The sequence below is a fragment of the Engraulis encrasicolus genome, chromosome 18 (genome assembly GCF_034702125.1).
Source record: "Engraulis encrasicolus isolate BLACKSEA-1 chromosome 18, IST_EnEncr_1.0, whole genome shotgun sequence".
Classification (NCBI taxonomy): domain Eukaryota; kingdom Metazoa; phylum Chordata; class Actinopteri; order Clupeiformes; family Engraulidae; genus Engraulis; species Engraulis encrasicolus.
This window is the reverse complement of record NC_085874.1, coordinates 5,366,215-5,388,714: the sequence shown is the minus strand read 5'-3', so window position 1 is coordinate 5,388,714 and position 22,500 is coordinate 5,366,215. Positions and strand designations below refer to the sequence as shown.

Here is a 22,500-nt window from a genome sequence, read left to right as displayed (position 1 = left end):
GGATTTTCGTAACAATTGGAAAAACTATCAGCTCACAGCAACCATTCAAAATTGTGGAAAGAATGGAGGGATTTTTCTCATCTCTCTGTCCCCTTTGCCAAAGGCACCTGCGCACGTTCACTGACACCATTCTCGGCAGGGGGTCTCTGGACACACCGAGAGCTTAGGTGTGTGCGTAGTCTGCTATTGCTCTAGTGTCAACCAAAGCCCCACTGCCCCAGCCCCTGCACATACCCCCCCCACCCCCAACCCACACACACAGACAGAGGGAGAGGGAGAGGGAGAGGGAGAGGGAGGGGGAGAGGGAGAGAGAGGGAAGGAGGGAGGGAGAGAGAGAGAGAGAGAGAGAGAGCGAGCGAGCATTGTTGTTCTCTTGGTTCCTCTGTCTGTCTCACACACACACACACACACACACACACACACACACACACACACACACGTTACTTCTATGTACACCAATTCCTCAGACCAGTCTCTCAAAAGGCTGGCCAACATTACATTGCAGCCTATGGGGCACCTAAGTCTCCACCCCTTCCGGGCGGCTTCTGGGGCTGGCAACGGAAAAACTTTTGACTGGGTTGTAATGGACTGATCAAAGCTATTTTCCGACCCACCTCGCATTTCCCCGTGGATCACACATATGCTGTGCCTCAGAATTAATAACAACCAATGGTGTGCTTGTTGACTTCACTTGGCAAGCGATTTTTGAGTTGTGAATGTGCAAAAATATGTAATTATTTGGACTACACAACAGACGTCGCATGTCCGACGTGCAGCCACTTAAGCCACGGTGCAGCGGTAGGGTTGGCTGTGCCTCGGTTCACGTCAGATATGCGAGGCGCAAGTGTAGTCTCCAACACAGTTTTGCACAAAAGCTAAAATAACGTTTCTTGCGTGCCGAAAATGAGTGGTCTTACGACGCAAATCCAAACCTTTCAAATTCACTGTCATCATATGTGAAATCCAGAGCACATGCCAAACGGGATGAGGATTTAGCTTGACTCGCTCCATTGACTCGCATTCAAAATTTTGCGAGCTCCTGCCCCATGTATCGGAAGTAGAAGGGCGTGACTTAGGTGCCCCATAGGATTCTTATGTTTAGGATTTCAAGGACATATCTATTTTCAGTAGGCTCCCGGTTTTTTCCCCATAATATTGTATGTCATATAAACAATTTTACTAAATAGAATGATCACAGAGGATTATAATTGCTGTCCAAAAAGCAAGCCTCTCAAGTATAGAAATGACTTGCTGATATTTTATAGACTAATTTGAGAGGGAATGGAAATGTGTTACTCAATAAATCAAGGGCAGCACAGGCCCTGCCGTGGCCAACCGGTAGGGCACTCGTCTATCATGCGGCTGACCCGGGTTTGATTCCCAGCCCAGGTCCTTTGCCTACCCTCCCCGTCTCTCTCCCCATTTTCCCCTCCAAGGAATGCACCCCAACATTGGCGAGATTTGGGCCAAAGGGGGCGCTGCAGTTCCTTCTGTTGCCGTGGCGACTTTGGCAAGTTTACTGCTTGGCCCCGCATTGCTGCTTGCAGCTATATTTGTTGTTGATGTAGGAGGCTGGTGTTAACCTGGCTACATTATCCGACAGGGAACTTGCTACTGTAAACTTGCTAATAGATAGCCTCAGGTGTCACATAGGACTCCAGGTAGTACAGCTGTTTACATAAATGTCTTCTAGGTCTACTTTGTAATCTTCCCCCCTCGTATGTCGTTCGCACAAGTAATGATATGTTTGTATCAAACAGGACACGATACTCAAAGAGAAATAGCGCAGTAGCTAAGTAAACAGAAAGACGAGGACTGACTTTTGCTAATGAAGCTATGGATCTGATAAACGATTTCTCACTGTTAACATTGTTCGTCTGGCTCTGTACAAATAGTTCCCCCTGATGACCAATCTGGTGTGGAAGACGAGAAAGAGGATGAAGGGGATGATGAGGAAGAAGAGGGTGCTGGTAAGTCAGGATCATCATGCTTTTGAATGTCATGTTATTCATGCTAATATTGTGTATCACAAAAGTTGCTTTTTTGTTTTTTGTTTTTTAAACAATTCAACATCTGACCAAAGTGAGTACTCCGGCACCCTATGCGAAAATGCCCTGAAAGAGCCAGGTGCAGGACAAGTAAAAGTATTACCGTATTAGCCCGAATATAAGACGATCCTGATTATAAGACGACCCCCCATTTTCAGGCTCATGTTTTGGGGAAAAAAGTTTTTTGAAGACTTAATTTTGTTTCACATTGGAAACTTTTCTCAAAATGCAGTTTTTAATTTGTTGGAAAATCTGAGGCTTTTTACAAAGAACAAATTTCACAATATCATTTTCATGGAATTTCCATGATATAAGACCACAGATGGTTACTCATATCCTTCTCCTTTATTTACTCACTTCACCTGTCACGCGCCTGTTTAAAGTGCGACACAACATTGCCTACACTCAGAGCATTAGTCTGCGCCAGCCAGGCAACCAGTCCATTAGAGATAGGCAATCTATTGTGCAATGCACAGATTTTGCGAAATGCTTAGTTGACAGCAATAGCTAACCAGCAGCCGTCTCGCCAAATCGCCGTTCATTTTATGCATCCAAAGTTTTCCGGTGGACTATAGAAACCGAACGTGACCAAAGGCAGATTGACTCATTGCACTTGAAACCCATGCGCTGCCTACACAGGAAATTTGCCGGAGTAAAATTTACTCAAATTGAAGAAAATTTTACTCTGCCACAGATAGTATTTGGTCCCTATCTAAAAAGAGTAAAAAATACTCTTTTGAAAGAGTATTTTTTCTAGAGTAAATTCTCCTCCATTTAGAGTAAATATTTTACTCTGCGTGATGCGATTAGACTCAAATTAGAGTGTTTTGAAATTTACTCTTCATACGATATACTCAGTTCAGAGTTAACGTGACTCTATTATGAGTCATTTTAATTTACTCTGACATTTTTTTAACTCTATTGTGAGTTGTTTAATTTAACTCTGACTCTTTTTTTACTCTACATCAAGAGATGTTTATGATCAATTAAAGAGTTAAAAACTAACTCTCTCCAGAGAAACCAATAAAAATCAACAAATTGTACTCCCATGACTTAGTTTATTTTCAGTTTCACATCATTACAAATTCCAAAAAAACTTGTAAAAAATAATAAAATAGTACATTAGTAATATACAATAGTAGCAAAATAGTAGTACAGTAAAATAACAAATAAATGAAAAAAAAATCTCATTCACAATGGACAAATATACATATATAAATAAAAAATAAACAGTGCAATTACATAAAATAAAGACAAACATTTGAAATAGAGAGAGAGAGAGAGACAGAGAGAGAGAGAAGGTGTGTGTGTGAGAGAGAGAGAGAGAGAGAGAGAGAGAGAGAGAGAGAAGGTGTGTGTGTGCATGCGTGTGAGAGAGAGAGAGAGAGAGAGAGAGAGAGAGAGAGAGAGAGAGAGAGAAGGTGTGTGTGTGCATGCGTGTGTGTGTGTGTGTGAGAGAGAGAGAGAGAGAGAGAGAGAGAGAGAGAGAGAGAGAGATGAAATCAGGATTACATAAAACAACGAGGTACAATAAACAAATCGTCATCAGTACCATATGATGTCAGTACATCAAAATTCCTGTACATTAGAGTCTTAATGTCTAACACAAAAGGGTCTCCAGTGGTATGTGAAACCTTGTATGCATGGGTATGTTCATCTAAACAACGTGTTTTAAGAGCATCTGTCATCAAGATAACCTGCTCATCTTTGATGAGAACATTCTTGATTACATGGAAAACCGGCATGTCATTATCAGTTCTCACACAAACAGCCAACTCTGGTCTGAACATTCTTCCATTGACCTTGGCCCATTTAACTTTCAGAACCCTGGCCCTAACTGGTACTTCAAGTTTTTCTGCCACCTTACCACCAAACTTCATTTCATTCAAGGAGACCATTTTGCCAGGACCCATTTTCAACTCGTTTGGATCAAATGTTTGCCACAAGTAAGCCATCTGGCACTGGTGTTTTTTGGCTAAAGTTTTAGTGATGTTTTTAAAACTTTTCAGCTGTTTTTTAAAAACATTGTGTTTGGCCTCGTATCTCATGCACCATGTATGTAACAGGGGCCCAATTTTACGTATACACATGGGATAATGCACCATGAGATGATGCTTAGGTAACAACCTTTTGTTAGGATATAAGTCCTTGAACAAACCATGGTGCTCTGAAATCAGGTGCTTCAAATATATGGTGATGCCTTGGGATATAACTGAAGAAAAAGCAATGTTGACAATCTGAAGCAACAAAATAAAAAGGTACCAGTGCTGATCATTGGGATTCACAAGATCTCCAAACATAATTGGAAAGTGACGCAAAAGACACCAGCTCTGACTGGCGTTTAAACCCAAGTCATTGGCATCAGAGATTCTTAGCCCAGGAGGTTTGTTTTTTTGCTCTGTGAAACCATAGTTGAAACTTTGAATTCTTCGTTGTACTTCTGCTAATGTGGTGTAATTATGAATGAGATGCTCATTGAGCAATTTCATCTCATACTGTGCAACGCCCTCTAATATGTCGTGCATAATATCAACCGAGAAGTTTGCACTGGTGTGAAAATATTGCAAAGAATTCAAAGGGCAAGACCTTTTAACTCCCATCACATAAGGTAGCGTGGGGTTGGTCTGCATTTTCTGGCAATGTTCAACATGAAGCTGTTTAGTTCGAAATTATATTTTGGGATCATCTTCACTGAATACTGTCTGAAAGTCCTCCTTTTCCAGTAAGCAAAAACGGCAACAGTACCTAGCACTAAACGATTCCACAAACCCAAATAAAGAATGAAGACCTAGGTTATCACCAGTCACTTGGATAATGGTCCCATAGATGGGATGATCAAATTGAGGAAGCTGAATTCCCTGTGTTTCAAGTGTTGAGATATCCTTCACAAGGGGTGCTAGTATCTTATCAAACCCGTATGTTTTGATATCTTGGGCATGGAATAACGAAACCAAATGAATATTCAGTAAACTCGAGTTGTACTTGGGCGACACATTTCTCAGGGTAAAATAGATGGCACCAAGTTTGTGAATTCCCCGCTTACTTCCAATTGGATTGGCACATTCCATTTCATCAAAGAATAATTGCAACTGTACAGTGTGCACTTGTTTGGAGAAGAGATCATGTTCCTTAAAGAATTCTCCATCTTGTATGTCATACAGCAAGTTTTCCATTTGTTTGGGGTCTCTAGCCATCATATCATTTATAGCAGGATGCTGGTAAATAGACTTCACCGTCTCGAGAATTGGTATGTACATGAATTTATCCTTGACAATGGTTTGGCCATAGCCTCCACTTGTTCTGATAAAACGTGTAGCAAATCGTGTCCCTAGAACATATTCAACTGGATCAATTTTTCCCCATTTCTCAGAAAAGTATTTCATTCTCTTACTCTCAGTGTTTAAAGGAAGGAAAGGATCCAATGCATTCTCAAAACACTGATCAATTTTAGACTCAACCACACTTTTCATTGGCTCTTGTAAGTCAAGGCTATTTTTCAACTGCACTTGTTTTAGACGGTCAAGGTCTCCAATTACTTCTTGTACAGTACTCACAGTTAAATCAATAGTAGTAACTGGATTGCCAACACGCTTAAGTTCTGCTACAATATTTGCACAATTTTTGGCTATGTGCCTTTCTAGTAGTACAGGCTCAGAAGGTGAACTCTGATCTGGCAAGTCTGTCTCCTCGGATGAAATGAAGTTTGTGAAGGTGGAACATTCCCCATCATCAACATTCAAGTTGTCATTTGTACAACACTTACTGAGATGCTTTCGCAAACCTGAAAAACTATGATATACATGGGAACAGCCTCTATGGCCACATTTTAACTTCAGGCTTTTGCCCGAACAAAGACCATGAACAAGTTTAAAGTGCCGTATGAGGCTATTAGCATCAGCATGACTCTTCTGACAAATGAAACAAATCATTCTGTCTACTGCAGCATTCGTGCTCTAAGCTCAGCTACTCTTGGATTGACTTTGGTAATTTCAACATCTATGTCATAGATGGTTGTTTGCAAGAAAGTGAACACATTTGTGAGCTCATGGCAGTAAGTGGTACCGAAAACATAATGAGCTTTAAAAAGCTCATCGAATGCAGCCAGTGAATTGGAGGACTTGCATGGCAAGGCCTGTTTGTCAACAACAATGAAGTAAGATTGGATCGTACTTTTCTTTGGTCCAACTGCAAGTAGATATGGCTGGACACTCTGTGTGATGCCCTCCAAATGGCCCTGAATGCTGGCACCAGTCTGTGAAAGGAAACACACAAGAGACCTAATGTCAAGAGAAAACCTGTATAAAGAGGTTTTACACATTACAAACTAGCCATCATCATTGTATGTGACAAAATAACTATGGCTTTGGTGAAAGTTGGAAAATAAAAGGTATTATACAAATCAAGTTAGAATTACTACATTCATTAATCCTTTTTCACACAAAGTAAAGACAAAAAGGTACCTTCAGAACGGCTTTGAGAAATATAATTGTACTGCATGTATATATTAAAGAAACATGTATGTTTTTTAATACAGTTTTGCTATTCCTTCATCTATGTCTTGTCAAAAGAAGAACAAGACATTTTGGAGCAGTTTCAATCTAACCATCAGCTTTTATTTGGAATGGGCAGTGTGCATTTTTTGTAGGCTATTTCCAAGGTCCATGCTGCCCATTCACAAAGGGTACCTTTTTCATGTATACTTACCACCACCATCACTTTTCATGCATGAACTGTCTGCCATTTTGAATTTATAGAAACAGATCTTTTAGCTGCACATTAAGCAGCACAGTTTCAATGAGCAGCTTAGTTGCAATACCAACTCTCGCACACAATCCTACACAGTTCACCTTTTAAGGACCAGTGGTTCTAAACCTTTTTTAGAACAAATGCCCCCAGCCTGCCACACCCCCTTGACCACATCATAAGCCTGTCAATGCGCCCTTTAGTATTAACAAATAAAATATACCAATTGCAACTGAGATTTCCCCCTCCCCCAGCTGTCTCCTTCTCAACACCCTCCGAGGGCTCCAAGGCAAAACTATTTTAGACTGAAAACTCACCTTGATGAATTTCACCACATGATCACAGGCTCGATGAGCGGAAATCTTTCCTGGCCTTTGCGCCCTGGATTGGAGGGTGGTAGAAGATGGACCAGCAACAGTATGGACGACATGTCACTGTCCCAACCTGGATTACACAAGACAGACAACATGCACATATAAAACGAATGAAGACCCCAGTTGTCTAAAATGCAATTAGGAAATAACAGTAACTGTCTGTGAACACCAAAAGTGACCTACGAGACATATGCGATGGAAGTCATTATTTCTTGTTTACATGCACATTAAGGAGGACAAGAATAAAAGTAAAAGGATAGTGTGGAGTGGTGGACTTTATCCATTCACCACCAACACATTGACTTGGGTTATTTGTTTGGTAATATTTTTTGACAATTATTTTTCTGCTGTCATTACGGTTACCTTCTTCAACTTCAGTAGCAAGAGCATTCTTGGATGAGGTCTTGGAGATCCGCAGTCTGTGTCAGGCCACGGCTCTGTGCAATGACTTTTGGTTTTATGTTGGTGGACCATTTCTCCATCAGCTTTGCAGAGGTTGAGTCACCAAAGAGAAGTGCAAAATCCTGCTCAATCTACAAAACAGAGAGTGGAGAAATCAGTGATGTATAAAATGCAGCTGAAGTATCACTCTGGAATTCACATTTTTAAGAATACTTAAAGACTAACCAGGCCTGGTATGTCCATGAATCTTGGAAAAATGGATAGGATATCAGTGGATTTGTCAGTGTCACGCAGAATCTTCTGGCGATAGACTAGGGTCAACCTCATCTTTTCCTTCACCACCGATTCATCAGCTGTGTGCTTCATCAGAGCAATTGCTTCCTGACACTGGCGTTCATCGCTCAACCAATTGCCTTCCTTGCAAGGATCTCTATCAACAGATGGCCCACCTGAAATAACAGAAAATATACATACAAAATGCACTTACTTATTATTTTCCCAGACATCAAAGTATTCTCAAAACTACAGACGGTGTTTGATTTAAACTACAAGTCCCTGCACTTGATGGCCATATTAGCTATGAGAGATAATCAAATATAACCATAAACTGTGTGCTATTATGTGTTTCAACAATAACTTAAATAAGTCACCTGCTTGTGAAGGTCGTGGACGTTTAACTCGTCCCTCTGATGCTTCTTTCTGCAGAGTTTTAATTCTCCAAGCCAAATAGCCACTTCCATCTTCTGCGTTGTAATAATGTTCCTATGACAAATATAACAAATAGACAAAGAGTTCTTACTGTATGTCTTACAAGAGCAAAATAGTTATACATTCATTGATATTTACACTTCATTAAATCAGGGTTTATACAACCAAATTCTAAAAAAAAAAGACTACAGAGTAAAGCTAATTACATAGCCAAGCTTGCTCCTTGGGTCAGCCAAATAGGGGAAGAGGGAGATGATACCCAGTGCGTAGTCTTCCTTCACATGCCGAGGTGGGCTTGTTCTACAAACACACACACACACACACACACACACACACACACACACACACGATACATATTAGGAGCCATAGCATCATAACCAACCATTTATAATTACTGTACTGTCCTAATCATCAGGGCTCTAAATTAATACCTACCAGACAGCCAAATGCTGGTGAAATTTGGCAGTTTGGCTGACAGAACAGACCAACTTAAAGTCACTTTGACCCATTAGTGAGTGTACGTTCTTGGCTAGTGCAATTAACGGCTACCAGACATTTTACCTTTTGAAGAAAGTTAATTTAGGGCCCGGATAATCATCATAATCATCGTCAACATTATTATTATTATTTCTTGAAAACCTACCCATGTTCATTTGTCATATGAGCAACCAATATCTTCACCAGGTCACGCCTTCTGCTATCTGACAGGTACTTTGTCCGAGCATATTCATTCATGATCTTGTCCCCTCCTGGGCTTCCTTTTAAGATGTCTTCAACCATCTATTAATGATTGATGTTAAACATAAAACAAATATGAGAAACCGACAAATGACTTTAAAATACACCTGTAGGCCTACATGCAAAACAAAATTAATGAATCTTACTTGGGCAAGACGACGTTCCTCTCCTTGTTTTAATTGTCTTGGGCTAGGGGTCAGTATCACAGTGTCATCAGATCCAGAACTAGCCTCAGCATCAGCAAGGGAGCCTGAGCTAACGGAATCTGTGACACACAATTCAAAAAAAAAATCACAGTTGTCCTTCAATACAATACAACCTGTATTTATATAGCGCAATATATACATCTAAACTTGTCTCAAAGCGCTTTCAAAATACACATACACTTGTCCACATTTACACACCAGCTCTGGAGGCTGCAGCACAGCACCTGTTGTCTGGGGTTCATGTGAGAAGGTGCATACATACACAAGCAGACACGCACACGCACACACACACTCTCTGTCTCTCTCTTTCCCGCATTCACACACCAGCTGAATACTGCAGCTAGAGGGCAAGAATCAACAGGAAGTACAGACAATTGTGTTGGCGTAAAGTGTAAAACTAAGTTGCATTTACCTTCAGATGTTCCTTCCTCTGGGATATCAATTTCCAGGACATGAACATCTGGCTGCTTCATCAAGTATGCAAAAGCTTCCTGATCAACCTCGGTCCTTGACTCATCAAAGACTTTAATGTCCATTGTCGGAAGGTCAAATTTCCTGGCAACTTAAGAGGAGAAAGATTCAACGTTTTATTGTCATTATCAAAAAAGGCAACGGAATTGTGTTTGGGGTAGGCTGCAATACTTAAGGTTTTCAAGTTAAAGTGCTCAAGAGGTTAAAAAAAACAAAAACAGGCCCTGATATGAAAGGCAGTAATGTAATAGCCAAATTTAGTCCTAATAAATAAGGCAGTAATGTAGTAATTTAGGCAGAAGGGCCTACTGTTTCTCAACAGTCCTGTAAATTCAAAGTTTACACATGATTTAAACATTACAAGTGTTTATTTCGGTTTTAAACCCTTACCACATTCCAAAAATGACTCGAATGTAAATGTTGTTGGAGAAAACACATATTTCTTCTGATCTTTATATTTCACTCTGACAACGGTGGTGTTTTCCATCCTGTTGGTGGAAAAAAAACCAATGTGTTATAATCTTTCCGCTTTGAGTAGGCCTATCCTTCTGAACACAATGAACTATCGCCAGACTACCTCACAAGTGTAGGGCCTACGGTCGATCAGAACGGGCGCAACGCAAAGCTGAACAGCACCAGAGATTTTTTTTGGGACAGCACCACGTGTGCGTCACTCTACTCAGAGTCAAGCAAAGTTCTTTTCCCTATAAGAAGACGTTCTCTGGAGTATGTGACCGAAGTGGCCACGCAGCGACAGGTTGAAAAATAGTTCGTGCCTTCTGCAAAACTGCGACAGCCTTCACACAACTTTAGGAATAATCGGTCAGACGGTCACATCAAATGGCACTGCAGGAATATGATTTTTCATCCACTTTTCATCCATTTTTCATTACCACAACAAACCACTTTACTCTCACCAGAGCTACATACATGTGGTCTCCAAACACGGCAACACTAACCTTTTCGAGCTCACAACCAGTTATTTCACATCCAGGGCTTAATTCCACAATTTGATAGACTAGGTCGGACTGCATAAATTGCATTCATGCGATTTTCATCCAGACTAGCCTACTGTGGTTTTCCTAACTTAGCCTTACCACAACGAACCACTTTTTACTCTAACGAGAGTTACATACATGTGGTTTCCAAACACGGCAACGCTAACCGTATCCAGCTCACAGCCAGTTGTCATTTCACATCCAGTGCTAATTCCACAACTTACTAGAAACCACAGCTCTAGAAACTACCGTACAATTAGCCTACATTTAGTCACAATGACGAGCAGATCATTTCGGAGGCGCAATATGTTGTGCCAACGGAAAGCTACCAATGTTAGCCGAACACTCGCTGCATTGCCTACGGTTTGTTGCGGTGCATTTGTACGGTCCATTAAAGGCATAACTTGTTTGTTGTACCGGCAAATTAACTACAACACGACATAAACACTAAACAGTTTCACGTTCAACACAACTGACAGCTCAATAACATTACGGTTCAGTCTCATGTTTTAAAAGAAACAACACCCAATATTCCTAATGGGAAATGGAAAGGGTATGCTATGGGGTTTTGTAATAGCCTACATTTTAACGCATATAGATTATGAAAGATTATAAACACACTCACTTTCAAATCCAGCGAATTTCTCCCTCCAGAGAGCTGTTCCGTGACTTCAGCAGCAGTGGTGATAGAAAATGCAATATGGCTGGAAAACGAAACTTAACTTTTGCAAGAAGCTCCGCCTATTTCTCATTTACTCTGAAAATTTGCTCCTACTCTTACTCGAAATTTTACTCTATGAACTCGATTCAGAGATAAATATACTCGTTAAGAGGACATTTGTTGTGACTCTGGGAAAATTACTCAGCTGTTTTTCCTGTGTATCAGGACCACGTTGACATTAAAAGTCCGATTGATATTCATTTCGTACCAAGGGTAAAACTCCTAGTGATTTTATATGAACAAGACAGTGCTTTACACTAACTTTTTCGCTTACCAGCCATTTTGGCAAGTGGTTTTCCTGACTCACTAGCCATTGGGCCTCTTCACTAGCCATAATTTTCTTAACCATCATAGCAGCTTTAATGAATTATATAATAGGCTGTAATAATGTAATGTAGGATAATATAATATAATATAATATAATATAATATAATATAGGGCCTAATATAATATAATAGCCTATAATATAATATAATATAATATAATATAATATAATATAATATAATATAATATAGGGCCTAATAACTAGAATTGTTATTAACTGGTCCATGCATACATGCATGCTATAAGAACAGATTAACTTATCTGAGGAATGGCATAGCCGTGCAGAAACACCAAGCACAGTGTTGTGGAAGGGTACAAATGTAAGCTACATGAGAGCAAAATATTTCCGTCTTTGATCTGAAGGGCACTTTCGATGCGCAAAGTAGATAGTGCAAAGTCATTGCCAAGCTTCGCATGTCCGCGGTCATGGATGTAGAATAACACCTCTTCTGGAATATTTTCTCATAAAAGTAGGCTATCCACTAGAAGGCACACTAATATGCGGCCGGTAACTGGAGCTACGACTTCCTTTCATTCCGTTTAATATTGAGTTGTTTAAAATATAGGCTAAACGGACGCAAGGCAAGCTGGGCACATGCGAAGGGACATGGGACATGATTTGTGCAGTCTGGAAGGCTACTACTGCGCGTTGTTTAAGCCCCGTTTGACAGTCGGGAACAACGGCACAAGAAACATGGAGGAATATTAAGGTATGATGACATAGGCAAATCAGAAAATTATTTAAACCGAACATTATTAATGCCGCATGTGTCCTTGTCTTATCACTGCGCTAATTAGTCTCAAAACTTTCACAAGACTGAGGTGTTCTCCTCTCGCCTTGGTCATTTTAATGTCCACTACTAGGCTACTATGCATTGTAATGACAGATCCCAAAACAGGTCAGTTGAGATGAACTTCGCTACTTTATTTTCACGTGAAGGTTTTCATTTCCAAACGCGCGCTGATGTGCTGCTGGTAGCTCGCTGCTGCCACTCATATTCGCAAGACTAGCTCTGTCGGATTCCTCTCGCGCGTGAGACACAGGTGACACGTGACACAGGTGCTTCATGGGTATTGTAGGCTCGCGAAATCGCATTGCATTGCGCTTGTAGCAAAGACGGTCCGAGGGGAAAAACTACAAAATGCGGTGCCTCATCATTTAGAATAGTAACGGACCCGCCAGAATGGCTAGTGAACCTTCGGTATCTACTAGCCAACGCCGACTTTCACCCGCATTTGGCTACCTGGCGTGTGTTAGTGTTAAGCCCTGGAACAAGACAATCTCTTGCCTTAACCATTATTCTGTGTTGTTGCATCGTTGCGAGGCATATCGTCAAAGGCACCGCTTTCGGGCACACACAGATGACCATTGATTGGCTGATGACAGCATCCCAAACTTAGCCTACAGGTTGTTCGTCAAATCACCCTTCATTTCTTTAGTTTCTAGTGGTGTTGTCGGCTGACCAGAGAGAACGACCAAAGCTTTCCTGATGAGACTGTAAAACCATACACAAATAAAAGCAGAGCAACGATCCGCGATTGACTTGTGTTTTTCCCCTTGCACTGTCGTCCGCATCGCGTTGACATTGACAGTTGATAGACGTGCGGTGCAACAGTCATAACGAAACAAGCATCTGCAAATTTGATATGGACAAAACAATCTCTTAACCCATCCATTATTGAGTTGTGTGCATTGTTGTGAAGCATAGGCTAATGGCCGCATTCAGGTTAAGTAAAAAAAAATTTTTTTTTTATTTTTTTTTTTACTTTTTTCTCTAGAGCGCGGAAATAAGACGACCCCCCTTTTTGAGTACTATTTTTAGAACAAAAACCACGTCTTATATTCGGGCCAATACGGTAATCCAGTGAAGTGAATAAAGTCTGCAACACTGCTTCTCTTTTGTTAAATTTAGATGTACAAGAATGGTTTGATGTCAAAATCTTCAATAACACCATTGGGGGACATCATGTTTAAATAGTACATATGCAAAAGGTCTCCTGCTGGAGTAACCTTTTGCCTCGGTCACTGCCTCTAGGTGACTTGTCTGACACTGACACTATGCCCTGCACTTCTTTCATCACTGGTACTCATAGTGCTGGTAGGCCTACTGCTTGTCAAGGATGCACTTTGCCTGATTAAGACCTGAGGGACGAAACGTTACGCTCTCACTATTCAATTTAACAGAAGACAAGTCTGTCATTCGTCTATTTTCTGTGTGTCAAAACAGGCATGCCTACCTATCCACCTGATTCTCATTCTCCCCTCAGTCATCATTTGACGGATTCGTAAGTGCAATAACAGGCCAGGGGGTGTCCGCTCAGAGCTCGCATATATTCGCGGGCGTGGGTATTGTCCAAGCTCTCAGTTGGAGCCCCATACTCCCGAGCGCAAGAATCGTTATAAACAGAGCCAACATCGGGCTCGTCTGTAATTTCAGCACCATGGCCAGCGACCTTGCCCAATACGCTATTTGCTTTTAACTTGCTGTATGCTTCTCGAGTGGTCCAGCAACCCCAGAAAGCACTTTTATGATCGGTTCGCCGCAGGTTCTCCTGCGAGAAACCCACGATCACGAGAAGCCCGTTCTCCAGCGAGAACGAAGATGTATGCATACATAGGCTACTAAATTCTAATTTCAGATAGCGCACTAATGAAACAATATTTTCTTAAAATATAATTACAGATCAGTACAACTCACATGCAATAGAGTGTTAGGCCATGGCATCTAAGCAAAGGATACTGGGAGGTTTTAACGAGGGGTGCCAATATCTTCTCTCTGATTTGAGTTGTTCTTCCATTTCACCTTTCTCCATATCTCTTTTGCCTCAGTTTTTTTTTTTTTTTATCCAGTTTGAACGACCTCCATCCCTCTTTCAATGGCTCCTCTTACTCCGTCCCAATATACAGTGCCCTCCATAATTATTGGCACCCCTGGTTGAGATGTGTTTTTTAGCTTCCAATTACTTATTTTTTTCTAAATAATATGGGGCCTTAATGGAAAAAAAGAGAAAAATCCAACCTTCAATACAAGTGCATTTATTCAGTGGGGAAAAAATCCCACATAAAGAAATAATTATTTGACATCAAATAATGTGTGTCACAATTATTAGCACCCCTGGTGTTAATATTTTGTACAACCCCCTTTTGCCAACAAAACAGCACCTAATCTTCTCCTATAATGTTTCACAAGATGGGAAAAGACAGAAAGAGGGATCTTCAGCCATTCCTCTTTGCAGAATCTCTCTAAATCATCCAGAGACCTGGGTCCTCTCCTCTGTACTCTCCTCTTCAGCTCACCCCACAGGTTCTCAATGGGGTTGAGGTCAGGGGACTGAGATGGCCATGGGAGGAGCTTGATTTTGTGTCTGGTGAACCATTTCTGTGTAGATTTGGCCATATGTTTAGGGTCATTGTCTTGCTGAAAGACCCAGTGACGACCCAGCTTCAGCTTTCGGGCAGAGGGCAACAGATTTTGATTTAAAATTACCTGGTATTTCAAAGCATTCATGATGCCATGCACCCTAACAAGGTTCCCAGGGCCTTTGGAAGCGAAACAGCCCCACAGCATCACTGACCCACCCCCATACTTCACAGTGGGTATGAGGTGCTTTTCAGCATGCGCATCTTTCGTGGTACGCCAGACCCACTTAGAGTGTTTGTTGCCAAAAAGCTCAATCTTGGTCTCATCTGACCAAAGCACACACCAAAGCACAGTGAGTGAGGAAAGGTTTTCTCCGTGCATGCCTCCCAAACAGCTTGTTGGCGTGTAGACAGCGCCTGATGGTTGATTTGGAGACTTTGTTACCCCAGGATGCTACCATTTGTTGTAATTCTGTAACAGTGAGCTTTGGAGATCTTTTGATTTCTCTTACCATCCTCCTCACTGTGCGTGGTGGCAAAATAAACTTGGGTCCTCTTCCAGGCTTGTTTACCACTGTTCCAGTTGTTTTGAACTTCTTAATTATTCCTCTCACAGTGGATATGGGCAGCTGCAGTTGAGTGGCAATCTTCTTGTAGCCTCTGCCTGACCTGTGAAGGTCGACGCACATCTGCCTCACTTGTATGCTGTGTTCCTTTGTCTTTCCCATGTTTAAGAGTGGATAAGAGAAATGGCCTCGGTGTCACGTCATATTTATACCCCAGGGAAACAGGAAGTGATGAATTACTAATTAAATGTTCCTACATACTCTGGTAAACTTTGTAAACTACTGTAGAAATGACAGAAATGCTTCAATTATATTTATTTCCTGGGAATTGTTAAGGGTGCCAATAATTGTGGAACAGGTGATTTAATGAAAAATAATTATTTTTTAGTCAGGGATTTTTTTATTTTCTTACAATTCATTTGAGTTGAAGGCTACATTTTCCTACAATTTTCAGTGTGACAGTATTCTTCTGCAATAAACACTGCATTTATTTTAAGGCTTTTAACACATCTCTACCAGGGGTGCCAATAATTATGGAGGGCACTGTATTTTTACACAGACCATTTCCCCCTTTAGATCCCAAGTTCTTTACACACACTGGGACACAGCACACACATATGCACGTGTGGGTGCGCGTGCGCTAGTGATGCGCGGGCCGGCCCGAACCCAGCGGGGCCCTCGGGTTAGCCCGCAGGGCGGGTGGGGCGGGCCGTTATGTTCTTAAGAATCCACGGGTTGCGGTCGGGTCAGATCACAGACAGTCGTCATAATTACACTAATTAGGCCTAAACTGTTGGCATCAGCGCACATCCGAGACAGTAGAATGCCAATTGACGGTGTATGCACATGTGCTTGCTCTCTCTCCCCCTGCGCACAGAACCAGAATGCAAGCAAGCAGCCAATGTGGAGCTCTCGCTCTCCTTCTGGTTCTAGTTCCCGCGCATCACTATAGCGTGGACTCACGTGAAGCTCTCGCTCTCTCGCCCCCCGCTCTCACTCAAAGAGAAGCAAGCCGTCTAAATATTTTAGCTTAATGGTGATGGACATTGATTGTTGAACATTAGGCTATTAAGCAGTTGAAATAAAAAAAGCACACTGACAACAACCGATCCACAGGACTTAATCTATTATTTTATTTCATGGCATTCTCCAAAGACTATGGCTATTTAATCCGTTTTGCTTTCTCTGTCCTTTATGAATGCGCTTGCGTTCAGCCCCCGAAGGCTGTTGTGTTCCGCTCATATAGCGAGGCGGTCACTTTCCCAAGGTGAAGTGTTCCAGCCTTGCGAGTAACGCGCATTTTCCCCATCGCGGGCTTAACGTTATGATGCATATCTGGCGAGGTAAACGTTACGAATATGCCCTGCTTTTAAGTTTGCCCCAACCCAGGATGTTTCCATAGGCTATGGCCTGATATCCAGGGCTGATATGCACCACAACTCAACGCGCTTCAAATGCATGTTAAACTCGCGCCTCTTAGTCTACAAAGAGTAGCCTATCGGTAACATTCTTTGCATTGACCACCATCGGTTGAGTTTTAGAATCAATACAAAAAAGACACGTCTATAGCCTACATGGTCTTGTCATCCAGCATATCGAAAATAGGCGAGTGGCTACTTCATCCTCAAATCTTAGTTTAGCTATTAGCAGAGAACTGTTGGTCTTGCATTCATCAAAGGAGCTCTACTGAGCGGTTGCCTACTTCAGATGCTAGTGAATGGTCCGAAAGGAAAATAATTTATGTTCATGTATGTTCAGGACAGTCTTGCAAAGAGACAACCGACTATGTCGAATAATTGGTCAAGGGGCGAGATGAGGAATAGCCTACTTCAGGGCTATTGGAAAAAAATGAAGAAACTAAAGCATGCGACGCTTGCGCAGGCTTTAAACAAGCTATGCGCCCCGGACGTTATTGTTCGATGACTTGAATCGAAACATTTATAAGGACATCAGGGCTATCTTATTGATTCCTGGAATACCGCCTCAGCCAGCTGAAAGTGAGTAGCAGTGTCCCATGTGTCAAATGGTAAGATAATGCAATTCCTGTCTTCATTTAACGTTTTAAAACTCAGCTATCCCTTGACACACTCATGTCGGCTACTATCAGGTCAAACGCAATCTTTAATGCAGCCTATCGTGAAGTTTAAATGTTATGCGAGGTAGAGGTTGCAAGGGTGTCCATAGGTCTTGATTGATAGGCTACCTGGTGTTGGGGGTAATAGATCAATTGGCCTAAATAAATGTGTTGTGGTATATTCCTTAGTTTTACTTGAATAGCATCTATTTGTATTCCCGAGTGTTAAAAGCAGGAGAGCCTGGACGTTGTAGCCTAACCTCGGCTTCATTCGCTTTCGCTATCGTTGTCACTTTTGCATGTAGCCTACTAAAATGCAATTCATCTCCAAGTATTTATTTAATAACAATTGGCTATACAGCAATTCTGTGAAAGTAGTCATCTTTCCATGGGAAGAGCAAAGTCCAGCACGCGCGCACGCTTATTTCTCTCCTTCCATTGACAACCCACAAGCTCCAACAAGGGGAGGGAAAAAACAGCGCTGTCCATGCGCTTCCTAACAGGTGGCGACCCCACCACGTCTCACAGCCATGAGCACACAGACAACCCGAACGGCACCCCACATCATAGTAAATTCATATGGCACGCACTTAGGTGTCTGATGTGGCAACGAAAAATGGAATTAAAACCACAATCGTCAGGTGGATGTGCTGCGGTTAAGATGCTAGTTAGACTAACTTTATTGATCCAAGAGGGAAATAAAGGGTGAATGGCTGCCACACGCAGCTGGCAGTCTAGGACACTACGCATCCCCTCGGCCGCGCCGCAGACATTTAATTTATGTTTATTTAATAGGCCCATAGGCTATATCAAAATACAAATTTATTTAGGCATATTAAACAAAAACAAAAAATAAGCGGGGCGGGTCGGGTCGGGTTAAAAATCATTGTGTAATATTTCGGGCCGGGTAGGGTTGGGTTGGCTGCGTGATGGGTTGGGTTGGGGCGGGCTGTAAATATCAACGGCCCGCGCACCACTAGCGTGCGCACACGCACACACACACACACACACACACACACACACACACAAGCACGCACACGCACGCACCCACACACGCACACACACAGACACACTGAAAGCGTGACGGTGACTTACAGTATTTGCAGGGCGGAGATCTTGTCCTTGAGCAGCTCCTGGGCCTTGTTGAAGTCGGAGAGCATGTTCTGCGTCTCGCGGTTGTGCATGGCGTGCAGCTCGCTCAGCTCCCGCTCCTGCTTCTTGCTCAGGTCCTGCTCATGGGCCCTGCCACACACACACAAACGCACACACGCACACACACACACACACACACACACACACACACACACACACACACACACACACACACACACACACACACACACACACACACACACACACACACACACATTTGATATTGTTAATTGTTACCCAAGAGCCAAATGCCGGACCCAAGGTCAAAACATTTTGGACAAAGTCATTGACAGAATGACAGAGCTTACAAGATTTAACATCTATTTACAGAGGTTATTGTTATTATTATTGCCGTCATTACGACACACACACACACACACGCACGCACGCACGCAAAAGTGGAAACACACACAAGTATGAGTACAACACTCAGACAGACAAAACGATACAGGCCTATACAGGCCTATACAGACAAAGACAGACACACACTTCCACACATACACCTATACTATAATGATCTCCTCGCACACACACACACACACACACACACACACACACACACACACACACACACACACACACACACACACGTACATGTACTGTATGTACTGTATATGCTCGCCTACACACACACAGATGCACACGTGCCTCCAGCTCACATGCCCATGTCACATGTTACCTGTCAACATAGATGCCGGCACATGAAAGAGAAAACGGCGCACAGCTGAAGTATCATACGCATCCCCACCCCCACGACCTGCCCAACACCAACACCACACACAACACGTCCTCCCACAATATGACTGACACTATCCCTTTCATCTCCTTTCCCCATCTCCTTCTTTCTTTCTTTCTTTCTTTCTTTCTTTTTTTCTCTTTTTTTCTTTCTTTCTTTCTTTCTTTCATCGTTTCTTTCTTTTATGCAGCTTTGGTCTTTTCTAGGAACATCATGCATAATTTAGCCTGCGAAGGGAGCAAGGTTAGCGCCGTGCTGCTGTGCATGTGTGAGAAGGAAGACTTCCCATTATGGGCCTACTTGCAAGATTTGCCGCAAAATGAGCAGTGTAAGGAAACCTCGACGGGCACTAGCCTGCATAAATGTCGCTAAGTGAGAGCGATTGGGGCCACCATATGTAAGGACGTACTACTCATTTGCTCACTAAATGTGTAATGAAGCTTCCCTCCCTAGGGGGGGCCAGTAAAGCTGAGATATTTACCACTCTGTTACTGTAAACGAAAGCCTAACGCTAGGGACACATGGAGGCTAAACAAAGAGTGAAGAGTGAAATTCAATGTTCCATTCTGACAACTTAACCATTATCAGATCGAATTAAATCGAATGAAACCTTTGTGCTGTTGATTTGATTGCCCGCCACAGGTGAAATTCGCTCCTAATTTGCATGATATTAAACTTGGTCGAATAATTTCGCTTTGCTCCTGTTCGCTTACCTTCACCTCCCTCATTGGAATGAATGGCGACGTTCCCTTCGCTTGGCCAAATTCGCATCTATGTGTGTCTAGCGTAAGCCAATTTTATCCAATCTCATAATGCACCGGTGGAACGTTGTGTCAGTTGTTCAAAAGACGTTAGCACTATAGTGCTACATTGCTACAACATTACACAGTAAGAAGACAAGAGTCTTCATTCTTGTGCTGACAGAAAGTTCATTACAGGTGGCATATGTTTTTCACTAATTTCCCTCTTCACTCATTTTCACTCATATGTACTAAGGTGCACTATGGTGTTAGGTGTTGTTGTTAGGTGTGCTAGTTTGAGTGTCGTTGTTAGGTGTTGCTTTTGCTGGGATATTTGGAAAATAGAGCAAGACATATGAAACACAGTGACATAGTGAAAAGTTCAAGGAACACTGTCACGGTTGGAGCAAGTGTGTTCAGTACTATCAAGTACAAGTGAGGGGAATCTTGAGCAGCTGCATGTACAATTTTGCTTGAGTTCTCATTTAATCTTTCTGCTGAGCTGCCTAACAGGCAATCATTTAAGATAAAATCAGTATCTACCAAAAGGCTGGTATATACACACACGTGCACACACACATGCGTACACAAATATGGCCCATTACTCTGCCTGACAAGCACACACACCTGGACTAAGCATGAAAGCCCATCTTTAGGATTATGCTCTGCACATTCACACTGCTGGAGACAAGGCGGGAGAGAGAGAGAGAGAGAGAGAACTTTTCCTGAGTGGTTACCCCTTAGGGCAGTGCCGGTCCACTTTATGCCTTTCCTCATTTGATATTTTTATCTGCAGACGCAGGACTAGCTGGCCGCGTTACATAATTGGAAGTGAAATCTGCTGCACTCGGGGTCAGAGATATCCTGCCAGGAGACTACAGGCTTTGGTAAACACACGCAGACATGCACGCACAAACGCATTAAACTGCCCTACAAAGACCGTGCTGCAAACTCATAGATACAAAAATGCCTTCAACGTTTTCAAATTGGCAAATCAATTCGTAGGTTTAATTGTGATATAAAAGCTGTAGGCCTATAAACACTCTACTTTCATGAAGTGAAATTCCTGTTTACAGTAAATTGAATTTGTAGGGCAGCACATACACGGGGCAAAATATGAAAAAAAAACCTAAATACAAACAAATTGTCTTCTGCACGCAACTAATTATCATAGAACACTTTACTGTAAAAGTGTTATGCTTAGAGCATTTGTAATTAATCACCAAACAGTCCCTTAAGTATGTGAGACATACTCAGTAAGTGTCTGCAATATTCATCTCTGCGTGTGGGAGTGTGAGAGTGATTTACCCCTATGTGTGTGTGTTTGTGTGCGCGCGCGTGTGTGTGCCTGTGTGTGCGTGCGTGTGTGTGTGTGTCTGTATGGTTGTGTGTGCATGTGTGTTTGCCGAAGGGACAGGATCTCTTGTGAATGGTTCAGACTGCAGAGTGCTTTCCATTGTGAAGTGATGGGGAAATGTCAAGAGGAACGAATCTTATAAATGGAAAGGAAATGATTCTAAAAAGAAAAATATCTAAATAGGAAACATTATAAGGCTGTGACGGAATCTCTCTCTCTCTCTCGCTCTCTCTCTCACACACCTCTACCCCTGTCCATTTTCTATTCCTGAACATCCCCTCCTATTTCTGCAGCCAGATCTCCTAAATCAAATAATAATAATACCATTTACCCTCCCTAAGACTGGACATTGCCCATAGGCGTTGTGAAGGAGACAGTTCGCTAGCTGAGGTTATTTGGAGATTCAGATGCGACCGGGCAGCTCTCGCCTCGCTCTCATTACAGAGATGCCAATTTATCACAAAATAAATTAGTAAGGACCATCTTGGGACTGCACCCTAGAACTCACCTTGATCCTCTCCACTTTAAATGTTTGGGTTAGTTAAGAGTTGAGGACAGAGTCTCTCAAATAGAGCTGAGTATGGTGCACAAAATTGTAAAAGGGCATGGCCCTAAATACTTAAATAACTTTTTAAATAGAGTGAGGAATGTCCACAGTTACTCCACTAGGGGGAGTTCCACAGATTTTGTTCCCCCAAGAGTCAATACCAAAATAGGGAAGGACTCATTTTTATATGTTGCATCTAGCTTGTGGAATATGTTACCAGGTAATATTAAGATG

At 42.1% G+C, this 22,500-nt stretch overlaps 2 protein-coding genes across 4 annotated transcripts in view; both read right to left on the bottom strand.

Moving 5' to 3' along the window:
* fam184ab (family with sequence similarity 184 member Ab) overlaps positions 1 to 22,500 on the bottom strand; it is a 219,695-nt gene that overhangs the window by 17,115 nt on the left and 180,080 nt on the right. For all 3 annotated transcript variants that reach the window (XR_010038917.1, XM_063222858.1, XM_063222859.1), the window contains exon 17: positions 18,830 to 18,976. Coding sequence is in view for 2 of the 3 variants with exons in the window: in XM_063222858.1 (XP_063078928.1) it covers positions 18,830 to 18,976 (147 nt within the window). In the remaining variant the exon portion in view is untranslated. The remainder of the gene's footprint in view (positions 1 to 18,829; positions 18,977 to 22,500) is intronic.
* On the bottom strand, positions 7,540 to 11,385 carry LOC134468725 (uncharacterized). The gene is made up of 9 exons (XM_063222599.1): positions 11,314 to 11,385; positions 10,081 to 10,178; positions 9,632 to 9,781; positions 9,160 to 9,278; positions 8,919 to 9,055; positions 8,482 to 8,575; positions 8,218 to 8,329; positions 7,793 to 8,016; positions 7,540 to 7,698 (listed from the first exon to the last, which is right to left on the bottom strand). The coding sequence occupies exons 2-9, from the start codon at positions 10,175 to 10,177 to the stop codon at positions 7,540 to 7,542; spliced, it is 1,092 nt and encodes a 363-aa protein (XP_063078669.1). The 5' UTR covers position 10,178; positions 11,314 to 11,385.